Source organism: Teleopsis dalmanni, chromosome X (genome assembly GCF_002237135.1).
Source record: "Teleopsis dalmanni isolate 2A chromosome X, ASM223713v2, whole genome shotgun sequence".
Classification (NCBI taxonomy): domain Eukaryota; kingdom Metazoa; phylum Arthropoda; class Insecta; order Diptera; family Diopsidae; genus Teleopsis; species Teleopsis dalmanni.
In genome coordinates, this window is record NC_051848.1 from 60,728,422 (window position 1) to 60,753,267 (window position 24,846).

General features: G+C 28.8%; 3 protein-coding genes across 5 annotated transcripts in view; 2 read left to right on the plus strand and 1 right to left on the minus strand.

Annotated features, from left to right (window-relative positions):
* Window positions 1-3,464: 3,464 nt before the first annotated feature.
* LOC119689142 (mitochondrial ribosome-associated GTPase 2) lies at window positions 3,465-5,316 on the minus strand. 2 transcript variants are annotated; one of them, XM_038103898.1, is made up of 3 exons: window positions 5,295-5,316; window positions 4,798-5,051; window positions 3,465-4,734 (listed from the first exon to the last, which is right to left on the minus strand). In XM_038103898.1, the coding sequence occupies exons 2-3, from the start codon at window positions 4,945-4,947 to the stop codon at window positions 3,727-3,729; spliced, it is 1,158 nt and encodes a 385-aa protein (XP_037959826.1). In that variant the 5' UTR covers window positions 4,948-5,051; window positions 5,295-5,316; the 3' UTR covers window positions 3,465-3,726. The 2 variants fall into 2 exon arrangements, with proteins under 2 accessions (XP_037959826.1, XP_037959827.1); XM_038103899.1 differs by lacking the exon at window positions 5,295-5,316 and having other exon boundaries at window positions 4,798-5,216.
* A 51-nt stretch (window positions 5,317-5,367) lies between these two features.
* LOC119689143 (haloacid dehalogenase-like hydrolase domain-containing protein 2) lies at window positions 5,368-6,836 on the plus strand. 2 transcript variants are annotated; one of them, XM_038103901.1, is made up of 5 exons: window positions 5,368-5,539; window positions 5,729-5,855; window positions 5,916-6,212; window positions 6,270-6,489; window positions 6,558-6,836. In XM_038103901.1, the coding sequence occupies exons 2-5, from the start codon at window positions 5,767-5,769 to the stop codon at window positions 6,723-6,725; spliced, it is 774 nt and encodes a 257-aa protein (XP_037959829.1). In that variant the 5' UTR covers window positions 5,368-5,539; window positions 5,729-5,766; the 3' UTR covers window positions 6,726-6,836. The 2 variants fall into 2 exon arrangements, with proteins under 2 accessions (XP_037959829.1, XP_037959828.1); XM_038103900.1 differs by lacking the exon at window positions 5,368-5,539 and having other exon boundaries at window positions 5,613-5,855.
* A 2,528-nt stretch (window positions 6,837-9,364) lies between these two features.
* LOC119687660 (E3 ubiquitin-protein ligase MIB2) overlaps window positions 9,365-24,846 on the plus strand; it is a 36,029-nt gene continuing 20,547 nt past the window's right edge. The window contains exon 1 of the mRNA XM_038102067.1: window positions 9,365-9,531. The gene's annotated coding sequence lies outside the window, so the exon portion shown is untranslated. The remainder of the gene's footprint in view (window positions 9,532-24,846) is intronic.

Below are 24,846 nucleotides of genomic sequence, written 5' to 3' on the forward strand. Positions count from 1 at the left end.
TTATAGTAATCTTCAACAAACTTTGTTTAAATAACTATTTTAAAACTACTCTCACTCCATCCCTACATAATTAACTTTATTAGCTTATCATGTGTACGCCATGGGTGTGTCAACTTTTATGTTAAATTTGTTTATAAAGTGTAAAAATTTCTTAAACTGTTTAATTGATTTATCATTTATAGTTGAATTTCTATCTTGTACTTTTTGAAATCAATAGAAAATAAATTTAAAGTTAAAAGTTAAAACTTTTTATATATATATAACCAAACGTAAAGCTATTATTAGATGTCTCTTTATATAAAATGGTAGGTAGGTAGGTTGCAGTGGCGGCCTTGTTTCCAAAAAAAGCCCATTTGAGCTCAAATAATGGCCCATTATGGTACCACAGGAAAAACATGTATACGTACGTAGATTGAAATCAGTATACAACCAATGCCGAAAAAGTAGAAGTAAAAAAGTAAAGTAAACGCCCATTAGGTAAAGGAAAGCCCACCTGACAGTTCTGTAAATTTGGCTAGATCCCTAATATTACAGGATAACAGCTCAGTAAAAAAAAGGTGCTCCGAAGATATTTGATTTTGCCTAGCTAAAGAGGGCACTCACACATAAGATGAAGCACGGTCTGTCTTTATTAAATTAAAGCCCATGATATAGTTGATCATAACAAGTTTACAGACTTTAATAATACACTTTTAGATTATTTGTCTTAGATTTACTCTACTGAAGCAGTTGACAAAAGATACTAAATACATAATGTATCCATTCTAACATAAACATATATTACAATATAATAAACAAATATAAATAATAAAGTAGACTTATGTCGCTTATGTCGGTGTTCTGCATGATTAGATCGCGTCAAGGATCTTAGTGTGAGGACAACTAAGATCCTTACAGTTTCTATTCAAAGGATATTTTTGTATGTTGAAATTTTTTATACATAGCCTTTAGGTATAACATTTTATTAAATTATTTAATTTATTTTTCCCTTGCATCAATCTTATATGCTATATATAATCTTATATTGCTTGAAAACTCTGCTATTAAATGGATCAATATTGAATAAAATATACAATAATTTTATGAAATATAAAAATTACAGATGATGTTCAAAATTCAATGAATTAAATCATTTTTACACTTTTTATACCAAATTTATATTAGCCCAGGGTGTTTATGATTTAAGTAATAAAAAATTTTGTTAATAGTTTCAAATATAAATTTTTACTTAATAATATTAATATGCATTCGCATTCCATACGTAAAATATTAAAAATAAATAAATACGAATTTAACCAAATCAATAACACGTTTGTTTTAATATGAATGGCGCTTGGTCGTCGTTTTTGAAACCTATTATTTGTACTGAAATATTATTGTTAATTTTATAGTTCATTTTCGTCCTAAGCGCTGTGGAATATCTATTTCGGTTAATACTTATAATGAAACCCCTAATTATATACATATGGTTTATAGAACATTTTAAAGTACTAAATACTCTAAAAGTTTTCGGGTCTACATGCAATTTATTTATATATATGTATATGTTTCCATTCAAAATATAATACAATGAATTATTACCTGAAGAAAATAAAAACTTCATTATAACTTATATGACATAATTGAGCTTCATAAGTTTAAGGTCTCACGAGTTTACTCAATAAACGAGTAATACTGCAATACTTTGTATATTGATGTTACTGTACTGAGTAGAATTTCGAATTGAATTTTGCATCTAAACCTTTATTTAATCAGAATACCACAGTTACAATATACTCGAATTGATCCATTTGGATTGAAAATGTACGAGCAGCTTCAACATATTTTACTAGTAGAAGACCTGCTTTAACAACAAATGATTAAATATTATGTGCATATATGATTTATACATTTGTTACATTTTCGGGAAGCACGTATTTGGATCGAAATCCACCATACTCGAACATCAAAATGCTTGAAGCTTCAGAAAACCCGAAACCTTATAAATATTATATTATACATTAAATTATAAACAGAGTCAAATAAACCGGAATCATAATATGGTAATCATATATTACATTATATAATAATAAATTGTATGACATAAATAATTTTGAACAATTTTTACATAATTATAACTATTTAATGTACAAATAAAATCTTATATATTAAAACAATGAACTTCATAAAAGTAATAAAAATTGTTGACATTTATTTCCTTTTTCGTTGTTATAACTTAGTCTTAGATATATTTTCGGGATTTATTCCAATGACATACGCAGCAGTACCTTTTGATTTTATGAACATATATACCCATGTACGTAATGATGAAAACTGAATAGCAATATGAAACTGAAACTGATCCACTCGGATCAATTTTGAAATTGTTTGGTCCATTTGGTGTGATAAGTAAAAATGTAGTAGTACTTATAAATAAGATTAATATTAGTCATAAAAACACACAACCATGACTGCTTCACTTTGGATTTAAATTTTATCGAATCGGTTGCTAAAGTGTTAAAGCTAAACTTCACTTTACAATCGCTGAAGTACACTGTTTTTAAGAGTATACTATACTTGAAATCAGTGACGACGCGTGCCCTATTTGGAAGGGTGTGCGGCTCTTCTTTAATGTTTTTTTTACATGTACCACTTAAATTAAAATATATGAGATGTTTTATTAATAATAACCATATTATATTAGGCAACAATATATTCGCAATATTATATTAACAATTCATTAACAAAATAACATATTAAACAAATTAAATTAATAATTTATATATAAATTTAATATTATATCAATATGGAAGAAACAAAACATTTCACATAATTCTCGTAACATCAAACCAACTTTTTTCAAACAAAAGAGTTTGTACTTAGAAACATACATGTTTGTGCAGTGATCAAACAAAATCGAAACCACTTGCAATGTGCGCACAAGTACCCCGCACCATAAGAACAGAAATTCGTGGGTGCTGCTGTTAAAAGGGGAGAGACGAAATGTGATAGAAATGTATGGTGAGATGAGCTGCAAACTTCAGCAGCTCATGCAACTACTTTGGCAAATCATAATGTTGGATTCGTATGCATGCAGTTGATATTCGAATAGAACAGAAAATTACTCTCATACAATTCTCACTATATAAATCTCTATCTCTGATATTACGAACGGGAGCACACGCACATTATTTTGTTCATATGCAACGTATGAATGTGCTGCCAACTTCTTTGCACACAAAGGGGAGAGACGAAATAAAATAGAAATGTTCTGTGATTTGAGCTGCAAATATATGAGCACACCTAACAAGTATAGCAGCAAAGAGTATATATACTCTATGATAGCAGCTAACAGAAGCAAATTGATTGAGTTTTCATAGACAATTATATTTAATTGTTTTTGCTAAAACTTTAAAAAATATATATGTATATGGAAATGTAATAATTAATAATAATTCTTGATGTGAAGATACCTAATAAATTTATATACCTATGTTCTTTGACATTATGTTAGGGTGTTCACCGCACACCTCCGCACCTTAGAGCAATCGTCACTGCTTGAAATTATGTTCTAAAGATATAGGAGTGGTAATACTTAATTATGTTTAATAACTAAGCAAATGTTTCCGTTTCATAACTACAAGCACCGGATCATAAATCCAATCTTAATGCACCGGATCATAAATCCAATCTTAACAATATTATCTTTACAAGCATAAACCAAACAATGAACCATCATTGATATTTTTACAATTTCTCGAGTTTAGTATTTGTTTTATTTTGTTTTTCACAAAATTTTCGCATCATTGTTAGTAAAGTTGTGAGATTTGTACCCAATTTAGCGCTTATTGGTATAACAGGTGCTTCTATTCGTCTTCTTAACTCTTCAACATTATCTAAAGCTTTTGGTTGATCTATTTTATTAGCCACTACAATTTGTGGCCGATCCCCTAAATGTAAGCTGAACATTTCTAGTTCATACACAAGCTGTTGATAGTGTTCCCATGGTTTTTCGCTGGAAGCATCCAATAAAAACAACAATACTGAACAGCGTTCAACATGCTTTAAGAACTGTATACCCAAACCCTTGTTCAGATGAGAACCTGGTATCAGACCAGGCAAGTCAGCGATAGCTAGTTGAACATGGTCCTGATACTGCACCATTCCTAAATGTGGACGTAAAGTTGTAAAAGCGTAAGGTGCTACTTTAGGTTTGGCGCGAGTTATGGCATTTAATAAAGTACTTTTTCCAGCATTAGGAAATCCAATAAAACCTACATCAGCCATACTACGTAATTCCAAAATGTATGAAACATCTTCACCAGGAGGACCGTATTCACATACTTTTGGTGCATGTTCTTGTTCGGTTGTGAAGAAGTGATTACCTTTACCACCAGCGCCACCGCGTGCAGCTACAAACATTAAATCAGCTCGATCTAAATCACCGACCACATGACCATTGACATCACGTATGATAGTACCTACTGGCACCTTCACAATTGTATGCTGTGCGTTCTTGCCATGACAATCTTTACTTCTTCCTGATTCACCTTCGGACGCACGAATACTTGAACTGATATGATTTAGATTACGTACATCAATTGAAGCTTGAAAGATGATGTGACCGCCATTACCGCCATCACCACCATCGGGACCAGCACGTTCATTACACCACAATTGCAAGAACGAAATACAACCATCACCACCTTTACCAGCAATTACGCGCACATATTTCGAATCGGCAAAGTAAGTTGTCTAAAAGTTCAAAACAATTGTATCATAATAATCTTGATTATTAATACATTAGGGAATACTTACTTCTTTTCTAGTTGATTTAGCTTTCTTTGGACGTAAAGGCGCGCAATCTGTATAACTTACATTTAGTACTTTCAATTTTTGTGTAGATTGTCTTAAATTTAATAATCGAATTGCACTCGCACAGGCACTCACTGCGCGTTTACCAAACATCTTCGCTGCAATATTACAACTTCTTATGGATGATTGTTTCTCGATAAATAGCGCATGTGTTTCATATAAAACGTATCAATAACAATAATAAAAAACAGCTGCTTCTGAAAAATATTCAATTGAAAATAATTACAATAATTGCATTGCACTTAAACGATGTGATATAAATGCATAAACATCACGCATACAACGAATATTTCCTACAATCGTTTAGACTTTGTTAAGCATTACTCTGACTCCTCTAAGGGACTCAAAAAAAGTCGGTGATTAATACTAGAGTATGTTTAACGAAAAAAAATCAAATTGAACAATGTTGTTTCTGCTTTGATTCAGTAACGTATACTTACTGTGTTATAAAATTAATTATCAATTAATTTATTATTAGATTTTAAAATTTTATATATTTTTATATTCTTTAATTGTGCCACAAGCCATAGCGCAGTTGTTTGACATTTCCATTGTTTGTAAATATCGATAACTTCGATGTCAAGCAAGAAAATAATAACAAAAAACAGCTGATTTTGAATCTATTTTATCGCATTTGCTTATTTTTTGCTAAAATCAAAAGCGGCTTTCTTTTTTTCATAAAAAGGTATTAAATAAATTAATTTAAAAATTATAAATTGAACTAAAACATGGTTGTTTAAAAAGTACATTTTGTTATGTCGTTTATAATATTCTACATATTTCTACAAGCAACAAAAAATATAAATAATTAAAAGTTTATATAAAATGCTGAAAAAGTCGTTACTAAATGTGTTCTCTAATGTAATGCGTATAGGTCGCGTCCAACATCGACAAACCGAAAGTGGTAATAAGATGACATTGAAGGCAGCTTTAATAGACTTAAGTGGCACATTACACGTTGAAGATGAAGCAACACCGAATGCCGTAGAAGCATTAGAAAGGTAATTGTTTTATGTTAATATATATAGTAATTGATATGCACTGTATGAAATATTTTTTAGATTACGCGCTTCCGGCGTAATTGTGAAATTTGTCACAAATACAACAAAAGAGTCCAGTAATACATTATATAATCGCTTGTGCAAAATTGGCTTTAATTTAAAAAAGGAAGAAATTTACAGCTCTCTTAGTGCTGCTGTTAATTATATAAAACTTCACAAATTAAATCCTTATTATCTTGTCAGTGAAGATGCACGCACGGATTTTCCACCTTATGATAATACTAAACCCTTTGATTCCGTGGCTATTGGACTAGCACCTAAAGAGTTTCATTATGATAACCTCAATAAAGCTTTCAAGTTTGTGCATTATATAGAAATTTAAAGGATTTAAATGTAATTTCTAATTCGTAACAGCATTTTGTTGGCTAATAAATGTAACCAGTTGATTGCTATACATCAAGGTAAATACTACAAGACTAACAATGGGTTGGCGTTGGGCCCAGGTTCTTTTGTTAAGGGTCTACAATTTGCTACAGGAACAGAACCTATCGTGATTGGAAAACCAAATGAGTATTTCTTTAAATCTGCTATACCTGCAGATATTCGCCCTGAAGAATGTGTTATGATCGGAGATGTGAGTTCTTGAATATTTTTTATATGTCGAATTCTATGTATTTTATATGTCGATTTTTTTTTAAATAGGATGCTAATGATGACATTGAAGGTGCTATGTCTGCTGGTCTTAAGGGTATCCTTGTAAAAACTGGCAAATATAGAAAGGAAGTTGTTATAAGCCCAGAACCAACGGCACTTGTAGAGAACTTTAATTCGGCTGTTGATTGGATTATATCTGTTAATACGTCAATATGAATAAAATTTTAAAAAATCTCTGAAATATGCACAATAAACATGATGATATTATGGTGCAATTTTGATATCAAATAAAAATTAATTTTACAAAAGCTGACAGAAATCTTAATATACGAGAAATATCGCATAGTACGAATATATATATTAATCAAAATATACTTGAATATGCTGATCAATGCAACTATTAGTATACTTCTTAATATGTATATGTACATATAAACATTATATATACATTATATATACATTATATATACATTATATATACATTATATATACATTATATATTATATATATTATATATATATACATATATACATGTATATATACATTTATTAATATGTTATCCATGTGAATATATTTATTAAAATATACACAAATATGCTTATTAATATCTACTTAAGTATATTTTTATGAACAGTATAGACTTTTTTTGATCCAGGTAAAGTAGTTCACATTGTTTCCGAATCTATAACTGCGAATGATATAATCATGAAAGGCTAAAAACCATCCCCCCAAACAAATTCTGTTGAGACAGTGAGGTGAAAAGTTTTTATTTTACTACCCTTGTAGTATTTTTTTTTTTTAATTTATTAGACCAAAACAAGTGTATTTCGTTAGTTTGTAACTTTAGTTTGAAATTTTTTTTTTTCGATTTGTTTGAAATTGTTTATTGCAAAGTTTTTAGATATAAAAAACACTTCATGACATTTATTTAATATGTCTGGTCCGTGACATTTGAACAATCGCTCCATAAAATATTATACTACCGTTTTTTTGGAAATGTGAAAATAAAAAAAAATATGTAGTCATATAATTATTTTAATTAATATAATTAATAACAGTTGGTACTATTTTTTTTCTAATTTGCAGTTCGCATTAAAAAATTATCCATATATATATATATATATATATATATATATATATATATCTATATGTATATATCTTAACTATATACATAAAGTTAATTAATATCATTTTCGGATAAATTATCTAAAATGATTTCGATTTATCAATTTGATTGGACGATTATATTTTTTAAAACATACTCCTCTTCAATTATAACTTCTTTAGCATTTAAGACTTGAATTTGTTAAAACAAAAAAAAATATGTTATGCAACACTTTTTAAAAACATAGCTTTTACAGAAACTGACAGTTAGGGTCTTTAGTCGTTATTAGTGAAACTGCTTTTATGTTAGGGGTATTTAGATATAACATTGTATATGGTAAAATGATGAAATAAATAATCATTAATCATGAGATGGTAAATATGTGAAATTTAACTGTCAAAACAATTCATTTCGTTTTCATTTATTTTATATACTTGCATATAGTTAATTCAAGAAAATTCCAAAAAAGTGAAAAATATCAAATTATAATAAAATTTCTTCTGTTTAATTTGTAATTTATTTAAGTTTGTTATTTCTTTTCGAATTGCTTCAAATTTAGTTCAAATTTAATACAACACTTCTTGATAATAACAATCAGATCTTTTATCGAATACCGAAAAAATGATATTAATAATAATATTAATAAAATAACAAATATATATGAAATTTTATCACGTTATCGAGTATATTGTTTTTATGCTTGAATTACGTATTATTGCGGTATGAATTTTAATAAATTTTTCAGTTTTCGGTAAATTTTTCAGTATTTTGATGTTTGTTATTGTAAAATGTGTTACCAAATTTAAATTAATTTATTAATGTATAAAAAAGCATTAGCTTAATTTTGTTCGTTAAATATTTGCTTTTATTTAACATAGACAAAACATTTACTATTACGAAAAGAGAATGAGGGAGTTTCTTTAAACGTTTATCATTTTATAATTCTGTTGAATACCTAGTTATCGATTATTCTTTTACCATTCTTTTGTTTCATTCAGTTTCCATATATAAAACTTTAATTTTTTTGTTGTAGGTAAGATAAATATTAGTAATTGTATTCTATATTCAATATATTCCAAACAATATAGCTAATCTATATTTGGTATTTTACTTTTTGAAGATACTAATAAAAGAAATTAAAGTTATCGATCTCCTGACAGTTAACAGATGATTAAAACTGTATGTAATTGACAAATAAATACAGCATTCACTTATCATTATATGAGACATATAACTAAAGTGTGATTTATTTTATTTTTTAATTTTTCAATTAACGATTTTTAATATTATACATTTGTTTTGTTTTAAATTGGTTTAAAACCAAATAACATTTTTGTTTTTATTAATTTTGTTATTAAATTCATTTTATGTTATTTGTAACAATTTGTATTGTACATCATTCATTTCTCTGACAGCTAACAGCTGTTTGATGTTGTATGTGATTGACAAATAAATACAGCATTCACATTTCATTATATGAGATATGTAACTAAAGTGTATTTTATTTTATTTTTGGATTTTTTATTTAGCGGTTTTTATTGTCATTTTATATTAGTACATATACAGTAAAAAGTTGAGTTATTCCTATAGCTTAATATTTTTAGTATTGTAAATAAAACTTCTCTATGTGCAAGATAAATTATTTTACCACACTGTTTATGCTTTATAAACATAGCTCAGACTGAAAGTGACGTAAAGAATAGGAAAAACAAATCGTCCGTGCAAATTTCATTCGCTCTTAAATTTCAATAAGTTTATTACGTTTACGTTATAAGTACGAATTATTATAATTTATTATTCATAATATTAAAGTAATTTTTATCCGCAAAGTGTTCAAAATATAAACAAAATGCCAAAAATGTGATAGCCGCGATTGGGCGTTTTTATGTATTTGGAATAAAAAGTGAACTAAAAAAGGTAAATGAAAAAGTTTTAACGAATATAAAAATACAACGAAAATAATAGCAATATTATTAATGTGATTTATTTAAATATGATGTGCAGTAAATACATATAATAAAATTCGAAAAAATAAAATAAAATAAAAATTGTGTTAATATAAATAAAAAAAATTTACGAGCATAGGCAACCACTTATTTACTTCAGTGGACAATTTGTATGTCGGTACGTATGTAGCAAAAAATATATACACATACATGTACATATATGTAAATATATATAAGTATGTATATTTTTATGTAAACTCTGTTAGTGTTTGTACTAGGGTGTTTATGCATATGGTTACGCATACTGCATGCAATTTATAATGCTGTATTAATATATAAATATATAAAAAGAAAAAAAATATGAAGAGATAGATATGCAAATAAATAGATAAAAATATATATCATTTTATGCACATTTCCGGTAAACGTGCAACTATTGCTGTTCCCCATAATATTACTTTAAATAAACATCATCAACACAACAACAACAACAACAACAACAACAACAACACGGCAACCACCACACCAACAGTATTGGTGTTAAAAATATGGGAAGACAGATTGTCACCTAAGGTGTCAAACAGCAATCAAAGGATCATTAAGTGTGAAGCAAAATTCAAATATTTTCATAAACAAATAATTATAAACAAATTTTGGAATATGCAAAAGTTAAAAGACGTTATTAAAAGATGTGCATTAAGAAGTAGCGGAAATGCTCTTTTAACAGAATCTTTATAGAAATTATGTTTATTTGCTGAGTCAAAGTATATACATTAAATAGCTTAATTTTACAGCTGAATAAACCTATTAATATGTTCATAAATAAAGTGACCTAAGTTGGACTTAAAATATTATACAATAGGAAATATATAATAATCTAATCCCGCTATTAGAACCTTACAACTTCGTCAATAAGTATTGAATAAAAAACTGATTTATATACACTAACGAATCTAAATTGGTTTTGAAATCGGAATAATTGTAAGGATATAGTTGCATTTCCGATTTTTCAGACAACAGATTATACTAGAGTCAGCCATTGTCAACGTATTATTCCATTACGGTATATTCCGATATAGCGTACTACTCAAAATATCAAGTTTTGAACGAATCTAAATTAATTGGTTTTGAAAGTGAAATAATAATTAAAATATTGGTGGGATTCCGATTTCTTAGGCATTGGATTATAGGAGAGTCAGCTATTTAAAACAACTTTTTAAACTGCATTATATTCTGATATAGCTTACTTCTTAAGATATCACGTTATAAGCGAATATAAATTTATTAGTTTTAAAAGTGGAATAATAATAAAGATATATGTGTCATTGCGATTTCAGGGCAAAGTGACTATATATACATTTTAAAGCTACAATCTTTTTAATAAAAACAAAAAACCACATACGTCGTCTATATTGATTCCATAAACAACAGTTCATCTGGTGCGTCTACTTATTGTTGATAGTTGTCATCCAAAAATTTCAAACCAATATTTTCTAAACTAAACTGTTGTATATTGACGTGGATCGTAAGAGAAAAAGTTATTCAATATAACTGACTTTACTAAAGTCCATTGTTAAATGGACGTAACCTGGAAATCAGAATCATATCAAATTTTGTATAAATTTCAAAGCTATCAACTGACTATAAGTACCTTTACGAGTGTATCATAACGAAATCACTGATTAATCTATTTAAAAAAGGAACTTGTGCTATAAAATGTGATTTTATATATAGAGATATATAGAATAGATATATAGGTTATATATATATATATATATATATATATATATATAATATATATATATATATATATAAATATATATATATATATATATATATATAGGATAGGGACTTCTGTATATCTAATTTCAGATTTTTATATTTCAATATTAAACTGTGATGCTGCACATTTAAATGCCTTGAAGTCTATATATATATATATTTTCGTTGACTAGATATCTTATAGAAAACTTTCAACACTTTTCGTTGACTAGATATATCTGATTTTTTCATATAATGAGCGTAAAATTTAGGTGTTTTTATATCTTATAGGAAACTTTCGTCATTTATTAATTGATGTGTCATATTTTTTTGACTGTTTTGTGCTATATATATTCGTTTTAAAGTGATTCAATTTTGAACTAAAAAAAGTTGAAACAAAGCTAATAGGATATTGAAATTTATGTATAATATTCGCAAGGACACAAGGTATTAAAAATATTTCTATCAGAAAACGTTTGATTCAAAAATTGCTAATATGTCCAAAATGGTTTAAAGAAATGGTTTTCTTTTGTATACATATACCATTTGCCCTCTTAACTTACAAATTGATTTTTATTATTCAACGCCATAGCAAATTAGCTTATTTCAGATGACGATTATAGAAGAAATGATAGAATGATTTTATAGAATGATAGAAAAAATTTGTTTTACAAAACATATTCGAGTATAAAAAACGAACAAAAAAGATTACAAAAATTCTAAAATTAATGAGGTTTTCCGTAAAAATATCAAATATTTTTTAATAAAATCCAATAATATTCATCATTATAATTCCCCCAAATCTATATAAGTATATATTTGTTACTAAATAAAAAAAAGTTTTGTAGACTAAAAATTAGTCTAAATAAGAAAACTTTAAGCCTTTCAATCTCAGTAATGGTCTGAGATATATTTGGGTTTTTGATGGAATTTTTTTTTTTCGGAGCAATGACCTTTTGTCGCCTTCTATTTTGGTAAATGAACCATCCTCTAATACAATTATTGTTTATTTCTTGAATCTATTAATCATTTACAAAAATTACTTGTATATGATACTTTATTACTATAAAATATAATGATTAGATAATCGACTAAACGTAACTGTTATACGTTTAAAAATTACTATTGTATAAATCATAATTTTATTCTCACAGTTTATTAGAAATAAATAATACTGAGTAATACTGAGTAACTCCATACACTGAAAACTTATTATATAAATCTTATCAGATAGATTATCTATAAAGAGATTTCGAAACGTAGTAAACTACAACAACAAAAATTTATTTTTATATTATTTTAATTAATTGAATTTTTGACTGGCCATACGGCTGTTTCGAGTATTGCCAAATAACCATCATCTGTGGTCTTGGAATTATTTTTTGTATTTAATTATTTGTAAATAAATTTTTGAGACTGCAGGTACAAAGGATTGAACTAGTACCCTGCCAAATTTGGAGCTCAGCGTTAGCATTCATTGCCAACATTAGCCATTAGACCCAAAGCCGTACTTGACTTATATGTTCTGGAGTTTATCTATAAAATAATCAGAATTAATTGTACAATAACTCTAGCCGTTCTTAAGAAAACTTGCCTGCATCGATTTCTTAAAGAGTTACACTTCAACAGTAGTGATTAGAACCTTTGGTCGTTTATATTGACAAGTGCTTGTGTGATCAACTTAGCATCAATAGTGTAAATTAATCATTATCATACATACATCAGAGTCATATTGACAAGCATATTAAATATATAATGTATACCGTAATCGTTTTTAGAAACTGTGTAAGTAAATTATATTATTGATTTGAGCTTCTTTGGTTCAATGAGCGACCAATGAGCGAATTATGAAACAACTCGTCAAAGAGGACTTGGTACCATTTATTTATGATAGTTGCTTAGACCTACTGTAAGATCTGTCATGGAAGTGGTGAACGCGACTTACTCGTTTGTGTTATCTGATACAAATGGTGGTACACATACTGATAAACCGACAAAACAGATTCTAGAGACTATTAAGTACTAAAGTACAAGTCAAAACTCAGCAATCTCACGCTAATCACAAAACAAATAATGATTTTGAATGTTCAAAATTTTAGTTTTACTTAGTCAAAGTTAATTTTACTAATCATAATTTATTATGAGTTCAACTTTGGTGAATTAATATAGGCGGGAATGACACTACGTTGTTGTAAATCAAATTTCGGTCTAATCTCAGAATTTTGTCAAACATTTATTTTTTATGGCTTAGGATATATAAGTTACTCTGGTTGGTTTAGTTGCAGTACAATTTCGTCTTCTATGCTATAAGCGCCGTTACCTCTCCAAAAATGCGATCGGAAAATCTTAGTTTTAAAAGCAACCTTGTCGCTTGATAAATTATATTATTTTTTGAATGTCAACGTTCAGGATGTTCGGCAGGTTCATTAGTTTGTAGACTTCTATAGTCAAAGCATTTGTAAAGATAATTCAGTTGTTTCTTTTTCCTTTTCTTGTTTGTGGCTTCTGCATTTATGGTTAAAAGCGATATGGGTCTGTCTGTACTGCTACAAGTTTTGTCATTTGTATTTAGGCTAGTGGGACTTTTGTTCTGGGTTATAGCTTGGCTATGTTAGTTTGTAGTTTTTAAAGTTTTTTTCAGTTTTTTATTTGCGTTCTATATTCAAGGTCCTAAACGGTATTTGGTTCAGTTAAAGCCGTATGAAGATGTTAGACCTATTTACTGGCAATTGCACGGTGCCAGCATATAACATGTACTTGTTATACGTAATCTACAGGTGTTGGCGACTTTTAACATCATTTTTTAAATGTGCTGGTTTTTTCAAACTTAATTTATTATAAGTTATGTATTAATATGAGTAATTATATTGTAAATCAATTCTCTTTGGTGTTCACGTAAAAAATACTTCCGTAGCAAGGACACAGAGTAAACGTTTGCAGTAATCGTTTCTTTGATTGTAGCGACGACTGGAGTTCAATTTCCGTGAATGAAATCATAAAACAAAAAACAGTTGACCAATTTTTCGTTTTCGGTAAACGAAATAGTTTCCTAAGAGGTATTAGTTAACGTTAAGTTCACCGGAAAAAAATGTGATTTTAATTTAAAAGCATTTAAAAAATGTTTTTTAATCTCTACAACAGATCATAGACTTTTCAGGATTGTATACTGATTGTAGATTGTATTATATTAAAAAAAAAATATATATATATAAATATTTTTATGACATATTCAATGTAACAAATTTAAATATGCTTTTATGTCTTTACACATTTTTAATATATATGTATATTGCGAGAGCATATATTTCATAAAGTATTTAACATATTTTTTATTCAGCTGTTAATGAAAAACAATGAATATTTATCACATTTTAAGTTCATTTTTTCCAAAAAGTTTATCACTATTGACGCTAAAATAGACCACCTAGAACAGTGGACATCTAATTTTAAATTGAATGCATATGTATATTTCTACACACATACATTTATCAGAATAAGAAATCGGAAATGAATGCAAGATTAGAAATTCAATTTTTAGTTTACTTGGAAATTCTTTCTGTATATTTAAATAAATTATGTACAAAGGTCAAATATGTCCTATATTTGAAAAAATCGTATATTGTATAAAATATGTGGTTTATTGTGTCAAACTTTTTTGTTAGCCAATATCATTAATCCTTATATTGTCCATTTCTTCTGGCGACCTTTTGCCATATTTTAAGGTGAACCTTTATTTCTGTTTTGTAGAGTTTTGTAGTTTTGTCTTTGAATTATTGACATAGTTGATTCATTTTTAATATGTATTAAATTACATAGTACTCGTTGGAGAAAAGCTGATAAGAAAATTCCAAAAACTTAAATCTCAATTACAGCATATAACCCATAATCTATTCATTTTTATAAATAAATTTTAAATATTGAAAAAAAATAAAATGATAATCTACGTATACTTATAATATAATATACGCTTAGTAGATGTTATTTTTAAGATATTAACCTTTGTTTCAGAGAGATTTCTTTAATATCCTGAACCTTGATTAATTTTGAAAATAGATCCATTCTTGCTGGTTTCATGTTTTTTAATACTGGCCATGAGTGTTTTTGGCTGAAATGTTTATTCAAATGGTTATCTTTAGAGAAACAAATCTGTTTTTTTTTTTGCTGGTACTTGGTCGTGATATATAAAAGGATCCGGGAGATAGATCCAAGTGGCTCATGTGCAACTACAACTTTTCTCGAAACGAAATATTGCATTGAACTGAATATTGAAGAATAAAAAAAAAAGAATCGTGTTAACAATAGTCCTTCCTCTACTTTCTGGAACTTTATAATAACAGATGGAAGGCACTTAAGTCATGTGCGACTTCCAGGTTAACATGGCCTACCTATAATAAAAATAAATCCCACGATTTCATCAAAAGAGACCGCGTGAACACTACAAGGTTTATTGCAGTTCTTACTGGTTATTAGTGTGTAGGAACTCACGCAGAGAAGCTGCGCATTCCCCATAAACCTCACAAACCATAATATATTTCCTCTGTGTATCCTCGGCTTTGGCGTTCAGAAGATATAGGTTCTTAGAAAAATACTTCTTAGATATCTATTAAATTATAGAGATCTATTAAATAGTCTAAATTCGAAGGGATAGATTTAGTCTTTACTTTTCTGTACTAGGGGTTCTTGCGAGCAATGTGGTAACAAAACGAATTTTGAATTTTCTTAGATTTCATAATTTTCTACAACAAAATCGAACTTAATTAATTTTTTATTTGTTTATAATATGTTTCAAAGCACTGTACATTATTCGTAAATTTTTTGCTTTCATTTCTGTCTCATTTCTTTATATAAAATATTTTCTGTACTAATTAAATTTACGTGCCAATAAATAATTGTGTTTTTTTGCAGTGTGTCATTCGTTTATTGCCATAAAAAATTTCGTTATACGTCTGTCTTTTTTTAAAATCGACCTTCTGTAAAACTTAAGTGTTCAGTTAATTAAGTGAAAAAATTTAGAAATTCGAAAACCTTAATAAATAAGAAAATTGTATATATATATAATAATATATATAATACAAATATTGTAGGTTTTCGTTAACATTTTCTAGAGAGGTTTCGAAAAGTAGTGAACTATAACAACAAAAACTCTTTTTATATTATTTTAAATAATTGAATTTTTGTCTGACCATACAGCTGTTTCGAGTACTGCCATATACCAATCATGAGTGGTCTTGGAAATAATTCTTGTATTTAATTATTCGTAAAAAGTTATTTAAGGTTACAAGTACCAGGAATCGAACTCGTGCCCTGTCAAATTTAAAGCTCAGAGTCAGCGTTTACTAGAAAACTGGCCCAAAGCCGTACTTGACTTGTATGTTTGCACTTTTTTCTAGAGTTTTTGCTATTTTGCTCTGAAAATTTATTAACAAAACTGCTTGCAGTGTTATATTAGAACGAAATCATAAACCAGCTGTAGAATAATTGAATTAATTTATCACATTTTTTATTTTTAAATATTGAATTTCAATACTATTTTGTTAGTGAAGGCATTAGGTAAGGTAGGGTCTTCTAAAACATTAAAAATAATTAAAATATATATATAAATAATAGTATGTGAATTCAATCAGGGTTGCTATATTGCAATCTCTACTATGCATTAATTACATTAAGTGAATGGAACCTTCCGTTTTAATCCCTGTATCTGCTAATCACAGACAAAAGTTGGCATACGATCGTTTTTTGTGAAAAGCCAACAGAAATTTGGTTAATATTTTTTACCAGCCACATGGTATTTATACTCCAAATTTAGAATCTCTGACTACTCCATATAACTAAATCGAAAGTATGTAAGATAATCTGGCTTCCAACAGGACGCTGGAGTATAGGACGGCATGGCTGGCTGGACCTGCTATACCAAACCTTCTGCAGTAAATGTGTACTGACTCTGGAGGAAAAAAAAACGCGAATACCTGTTGTGTCTGTGTCCAGGCTTACACAGAACGAAGCATAAGTTTTTGGGCGCAACATTTTTTGATTTATTTGACTATAATTCCAACATTGGTATTCGATAGTTACATTTATCAATGCCCAGCTTTCTGCCCATAATTATATAATTTAAAATACTCTATTTATATATATATATATACGATATTGATTAACGACTGCAGTTCGAATGATATAGTACAATAATATACAATAATATGCTCTTCACACAGCCAACTTAAGGTTTCTCATGAAAGAGGTCTAAGTCTTTCGAAGCAACTGCAATCAGATTTTTAAGTGAAAGATGCAAATAATGAAATACAACTAAAGCAATTTGCGCAATAATGCTAGAATTGCTGTAATATATCTGCTATAATATTAGTAAACGTAAAGAATAAAAACAGACATTTTTATGTGAAAACAGACATTTTTATTTAAAAACATAGTCGTTAAAAATAGCTTTATTGTTTCTCGAAGTATTCTCCCTTATGATTAATACAATTTTGCATGTGTTCGAACCATTTGACAAAAATCATTGCCCACGTAATTTACGAGTATTCTCGACGTTCGGGAACAATAAGAAGTCTTGTTCCCAATCTACGGCGGATGACCTATCAATTCGATTGATGACTATTTGAATGTTAAAAATAGTCGGTTGTTAGATGAGATGTGTGAACACTCGCATTGTCTTGATGGAGATGGATAACAAATGGTTTACCATTGTATACCATTTGGAATTGACTGTTTCACATTCCTGTAATGGTACTCGTATGGTTGCCACATGAACAGTTTTCCCGAAAAAACAAGCGACCATTTGTTTCGAAGTGCTTCGAACGCTAACAAATTTTGTTGGATTTGGTTCATCTTAAAACATCCATACTCGTACAGTCGACTGCTGTTTACGTTTCGGCTCATACTCATATATCCATGATTCGTCACCTGTTACAATCTTATATCTGTATATGTCTTTTGAAGTACTGCCATTGTACTTTCTGTCAAATGATGTGGGATGGGATCCAACGAGAACCAACCTTTCGCACAGCTAAATGATCGTGCAATATGTTATATACTCGTATGCTGGTGGAACTAATGCCTAGGGTTCCCTCAATCTCACAGTACGGATATGTTGCATGACGATCTTGTATTACTCGTATTAGTTTTGCACAGCACCAATGTTTTCTGGCAAAACAACTGAACAACTAATTTTGGACGACCTTCACGAATTTCGTCAGTGAGCGAAATAACGAACTACGGCCACGATTAAAATCATTGTACCAGTGGCAATGTTTTATAGTGGCAAACGATGGAACTTACTTTATATCGCCAAATGTGGTTGGTGAAGTAAGTTGATCGATGAATTCTTGTCTGGATAATCCACGCCGAAAAGTCTAAAATTCCATTTTCTCACATTAATTCCATTTTTTCACGAACACTCAATTCACAAATTATTGTATATAACACAAATACAAAGTTTAAGGTAGATTATATTTAATAATGTTAAACTTTTGTATGGAAACCTGACAACAATCAGTTTTGCCAAGGCTCAAAATATAAATAGTGGCCTCCATATTCTTCTGCCTTAATCTGGTATAATCTCTCACATAGCCTAAAGCCCATACGCAGCGTACGTTTTCCACTTCTTTAACTTAACTTTTTATAATATTAGTCTCTTATAAGTTAAAATTATTTATTTTTTCTCCATTTACCTAATTTATTATAATATCCTATCATCGTATTCTTCCGATAGTGTATTCAACACGTTGTATTTATTTGACGTTGACTCTTGTTGAGCTAACAGAGAGATTGGGTTGAAAATAGCCTCATACCGAAGTTAAGCGAGTTTGCATTTGATAATCATAGCAGTCATCCCAACGAATTGTAAAATTTTAGGTGTCTATTTGTTGCAGCGGTACCGAATCTTGTTGAAACATTGACTCTATCGCACCCCGATCCAAAAACATCTGTGAAGAGTGGTGACTAATAACCACCACGGCCGTCAAACCATCACAAATAGTGGTGCGCAACTTATGGTTTTTCGAATGTCTGAATTATCGTACGCAAAAATCAAAGATAAGTTTTACACTTGTTTGGTGAGACATATATTTTTCGTACACCTAGGTTTTATATTTAGTTCTATGCTGAAAGAGTTTGAGTTTGTGATAGCAATGTGATAAACATTGATTGTTTAAATGTCGAGCCATTTATCGGTATCGGTATTGGTATTAGTATAGTTTAATTTTTAAAGTAATATGTTTTTTAGTTTATTTAAGTGGCTCTACGTTGCACGAGTACGCAAGGTACCACATATTTATCAGGTATTGTAAAGTTTCTACAGCAAATTAACTTATATTGTTTATAAAGATGAGTAATTATTTAAAGGCTAAATCTATTTTGAAAAAATCTGTATTCTCCTATTGTTGTCGTTTGGTCTACTACGTTTGAGGAATTTTCAATTTAGTAAACTTTGTAATGGATTGAAATAGTTAACGAGTTGAAAAGGGAAATGTGGGAGGAAAGAATGAAATTATTGAATCTGGTCTTTATCAATATTCAGGCATCTTACTATTGCAATGAAATAATTAAAACGACACATGATGTCATGAAATGATAAGTGGCAGTTTGTGGATGCGTGTGGATTAATAGATAGTAAGAAGTATCATTATCGGCAAATTTTATTTCAAAGTTATATCGAATTTTAGTCGACTATAATATGTTTCTTCTTTTTGATAAGTTGTTACTCGTTGTTACTTCGTAATTCTCTCATTTTTTTGAAGATTTTGTTTGAGACCGCAGGAAACCTTGTCAGGGGTTGTGAACGGCACTTAGTTGTCGCTAATGAGTACATATATGTACGCTTGATAGACTTCTGCTGGGAAGGGTGAGCGGTACTGCTTGTTCACTATAGGTATAGACGACGTATATAAATGACTGTTTCTGGGAGATTTATTTGTTATTAATATTTAATTAAATATAATCTAATATATAGGTTATCACAGATGATGTTAATTACATTTAATACAAATCTTACTTATAGTGTATACTTTTTAAGATAATGTAATTGTATATAATTTTGTAGGTTGTTTTTGAAAGTTGTTTGTTTAATCTCAATCTAATCTACCTATAGTCTTTTTTGTTTTAAGGGTTTTTTTTTCATTTTATCAGTTTTTTATTTTCAAACTTTTTTTCAAAACCTAAATCTTGATACAATACTTAGTGAATTAGTAAAAATAAACGTTAATATAATAGATAGTTGTAATATTTAGTATAATGTTATATTATTATATTATTATTATAATATAATAAGTTAGTGATTATTAGTATAATAAGATAGCTATTATTAATATTATAAAAAAAAGAAAACAATTTTATAATCCGTTAGGATTAATAATGCTTAATTGGCGATTAATCATTAAAAAATGTTCGTATATACAACTACACCTAGAATTCCTAGGAATATCGTACATTTGCATTAAACATTACCCGAACTATTTATAATACCATCCTCAAACAAAGTTATTTTTTTCTCTATGTTTTATTTAATTCACTTAACAACCGTCAAAGTCTCCCTTTGTCTTGTTCCTGGTTAACAAGTCTTTTCACTGGGTTACAACAGAAACATATGGGTTATGTCAAGCTACCGCTGGTAATTTGATTAAATTTTTTTAGGTCTATTTTGAAAATTGTCTGTTAATTCCTATCAAACTATTTTACATTTTAAACCTAGCTTTTTTTTTTGGATTGATTTTGTTGGTTTTTTTTTTCTTCATTACTTAAAGTAATTTGTACAACTAACTGACTAACTTTTAATCAGAGGTATCATCACTATCAAGTTTGATTTGAATATAAAGTTACGTTGTTTATTAATTCAATATTTGTTAAAATAATTAAAAACTTATTATTATTATAAATCCTAAGATCAAAGTGAAGCCCTCCTCCATCTTTTGTGCAATTTTAATTAAATGAAATTTATTTATAAATACAGCAATCCCTATTTTAACGCGGTACCCTTATAACGCGTTTTCATATTATGCGATATCAATTCTCCGTATAATACGAGTATTCCCTCATATAACGCGGAGATTTGTACAGTTCATCATTAGCTTTGTGTACCTTTCTACGTGAGAAGGGATACCAGAACTCTCACAATCTAAAATTCTGTTAGGAACTTACAATCCAAAACGCTTCAAAGATTGCATAGCACAATCAAAAAACAACCTAAGAATTATTACGGGATTATTGACCCGTCACTGTAGATTAAATAATCACCTATCGAAGTTAGGAATTCAATCCAACTCAGACTGCAGATACTGTAAAGAAGAGAGAGAAACTGCATATCATGTTCTTGGGGAGTGCCCGACACTGATGCACAAGCGGAAGAAATACCTACGAGGGTGTTTCATGGATTATGAAGATTCAAGACTAGGAAATGTAAGCTCTGTACTGTCTTTCATTAAAGAAATCGGACTTGGAGAAACACTCTAACCCGAGTAAGGGGCATAATAGATCTTATAGGTCGCAGTGCACAATCCCTTCTTTTAATAATAATAATAATAATACGGGGTAAACGGGGATACCCCAATAACGCGTTTTCCTATAACGCGAAACCAATCTAAGCCGTTATAGGGGGAATTATTGTACTTAACTTTTTATAAAATCATATGTAAATAAATATGTTTGTGTGTTCTAAACCAAAAATATTATTAAAGGAAGTAGTAAATTTCGTGGTTAGTTGATACCTTACCGGGTGTAGTACTTAATGATATATATGTATAAATATTATGCAAAAATTATTATGCGAAATTAGTACTTTTCAATTACAATATCAAGTAAACGCACTTTAGAAATCAATAAATTACGCTATAAAAAAGTTTTTATTCACAAGATAAACGTAAAATCCCCTTCTACGAATACTCGTACACTATATACAGTATACAAAGAAGAGTCTTATACATTACACATACACTGACTACTGACTAAGATAACTTTTAACGGCCCCAAGCTAAATAAAAAGTAAACATCATAATTTCCGAATTAGTCATCATTAAAATCTTCGAATGTTTTTTTAATTGAATTATTTTTGACATTCTAAATTAGGAAGACGAGAAAGTATGAGTCAAGAATTTTTGATAACATTCAGTACTTAAACGTTGCGTCAAAGTAATGTAAACGTTGCGATATAAGTTGTGACAATTAAACACTTATCTAAGCAATAAATATGTAATAAAAGGGTCAATGAACACATTTTGTTCCAAAAAAATATTTTTAATTGCAAAAAAGCGTTATAACACTTTTTTTTCAAGCTCGTGCCTTAAAAAGACATTATAACGTTTTGGATTTATAGTTAAGAAAGCCATTTATTATTTCAAGTCTTCTCTACATAAATTGTCTCATTGATTTATGTACATAGTTTATAGCGCAGTTATATTCTATCAGTCTGAACACATAGAATGTATCTAATTTTAAATAGATGTTCCGTTTATTTTTATTTAATGAATCTTATATCAATTTTACTATATTTTATACTGATGTCAACTGAATTCACTACAACTGTGTTTTTTCAGTGCAGGTAGTACGAAAGTAGAGCAAAAAGTATATAGATCTAAATTTTTGCATTCACTATCTATCTATCTTTCTATCTAGCTGCGTTTCAGCAAACAATGATCCGTTCAATTAATATGTAAAACAATGACATTGGGTGAACCAACAATTGAACTGGTCCATATTCTGGTTCAATGTGGAATGTATGTACAAAATAAAAGTGGAACATACCTACTGCTCAAAAAGTATCCGGATTTTGTTGTTTGTTAACTTCTCCTTAAGTAATAGACTTTTTCAAAAGTGTTTTTTTTATTTTACGCAAAATGTCGTTAGCAGTGCGTATTTAACATATAGTAATGATTATCCGTCTGTTATACACTTCAAGATATTAAGCAGTTATTATGTCTTCCTTGTTAATAGACTTATTCTGAATGAATTCATAATGAATGTTATCATATTATATACAATATATATTATGCATTATGCATGCGCACATAATTCAATTTATTATTGAAGATGTGCTTTGTTATTCCATAAAATGTAACATTCGACGAAACCTTGTTTTCATGCGACCAAAAATGTCTACTATTATATTCTTGCTTCTGATGGCATCACATTAAATTCTCTTTGGTCAAAGCACAAAGAACCATTATCTTTGAATTAACTAATAAGGCAATATAATTAGGCTTTTCTTCTAAAAGATTAAGAAATTTGTTTGGCAGTGATGCTGTACTATATAGTTGCGATCTACGCAAAACTCGGCTGTCGTATAAGGAACCAGGCTCTGCAACATACACGTCTATAAAAAGACAGTTTGCATCGCAAACTGCCTACCAGCTTAAGCTGAAATAATACTTTCTATTGAAATAAGTCTTCTGGCTATGGTGTAAAGCAGGACTGTTCAAAGCACGGCCCGCGGCTAATATATGTGTGGCCTGCGGCACGTTTTTAATTTATCATAATTAGGCAAATTTTTTTTTGTTATAATTTAGATTATTTCATTTTTGTGGTATCCCAAATAAATTAATTAAAATTTTTTAAATAATTTAAACAACACTTCACGTTAATTTACTTAATTGGTAAAGGCTTTAGTATATATTTCTTTGTAAAACTGGTTAAAAAAACTCTTATCCACCAAACACAGAGGCGTAAGTCATTTTATTAAAAATACAATATTTTTTATGTGGGAATAAATAAACGTATGTATTTATTTCTGCGGCCCTTGAACCTATTTAGTAATTTGTATTGGCCCGCGATATTCTCTGGTCCGGAAAGAAGTCCTGGTGTAAAGCACTTATTTTAATATGTGTGCTGTTTATGCAACCAATTACGAATGGAAATTTTTTCGTAGCTTCCACTTTTGCCATATTAGCAACTGCTTCGGCCGTATTTGGACACTTTATAAATTGGTCATATCCAATTGACATGAGCCAAGCACTAGCTCTTTCAATTATTCTCCACACAGAAGCTTTTAATATGCAAAAAAAAAAAAAAAATACTAATTTTGCAAAAGGTATAAAATATATAAATCTCCTTCTCTGCTCTCGTCCGATTGTGACCACCACGGTTATTTTGTATTTCGTGATTGGAATTCATAAACAAGTCTATTGAAATATGAAATATAATTAATAATAAGCAATTATATTATCTATGCCCACATACTCGTCAAATAATTAATAGTACATCGTTGAAGTTTATTAATATTTTCCATAAAATTCCCAATATTTTCATGCTGATGCACTTCATCCTGAGCTTAATACACTTGAATTAGGGTTTAAAAAGGGAGTGGAAGAGTCAGTTTCACTGTCGGTCGATGTTTTTATTAAAATTTGCAATTTTTAATTATTTACTACAGAATTAAACAGAATAAATGAAAACTTACATTTAATAATTCAGACATTGCAGCAGAATTTATTTATTTTACACTTTTCAGATTTTTTATTTCTTATATTTAAAGATTTTTGAAATATTCTTTTAGCGCCAAAATTATTCAGATAAATCAAAATAA

What these genes read in the sequence shown, in the direction of transcription:
- LOC119689142 (XM_038103898.1), bottom strand. Translation starts at nt 4,947, where the DNA reads ATGTTTGGTAAACGCGCAGTGAGTGCCTGTGCGAGTGCAATTCGATTA. An exon ending in CTAAATCAACTAGAAAAGAA is followed by an intron (nt 4,735 to 4,797) that starts GTAAGTATTCCC and finishes TTGAACTTTTAG; the next exon opens with ACAACTTACTTTGCCGATTC.
- LOC119689143 (XM_038103900.1), top strand. Translation starts at nt 5,680, where the DNA reads ATGCTGAAAAAGTCGTTACTAAATGTGTTCTCTAATGTAATGCGTATA. An exon ending in GCCGTAGAAGCATTAGAAAG is followed by an intron (nt 5,856 to 5,915) that starts GTAATTGTTTTA and finishes AATATTTTTTAG; the next exon opens with ATTACGCGCTTCCGGCGTAA. An exon ending in AATGTGTTATGATCGGAGAT is followed by an intron (nt 6,490 to 6,557) that starts GTGAGTTCTTGA and finishes TTTTTTAAATAG; the next exon opens with GATGCTAATGATGACATTGA.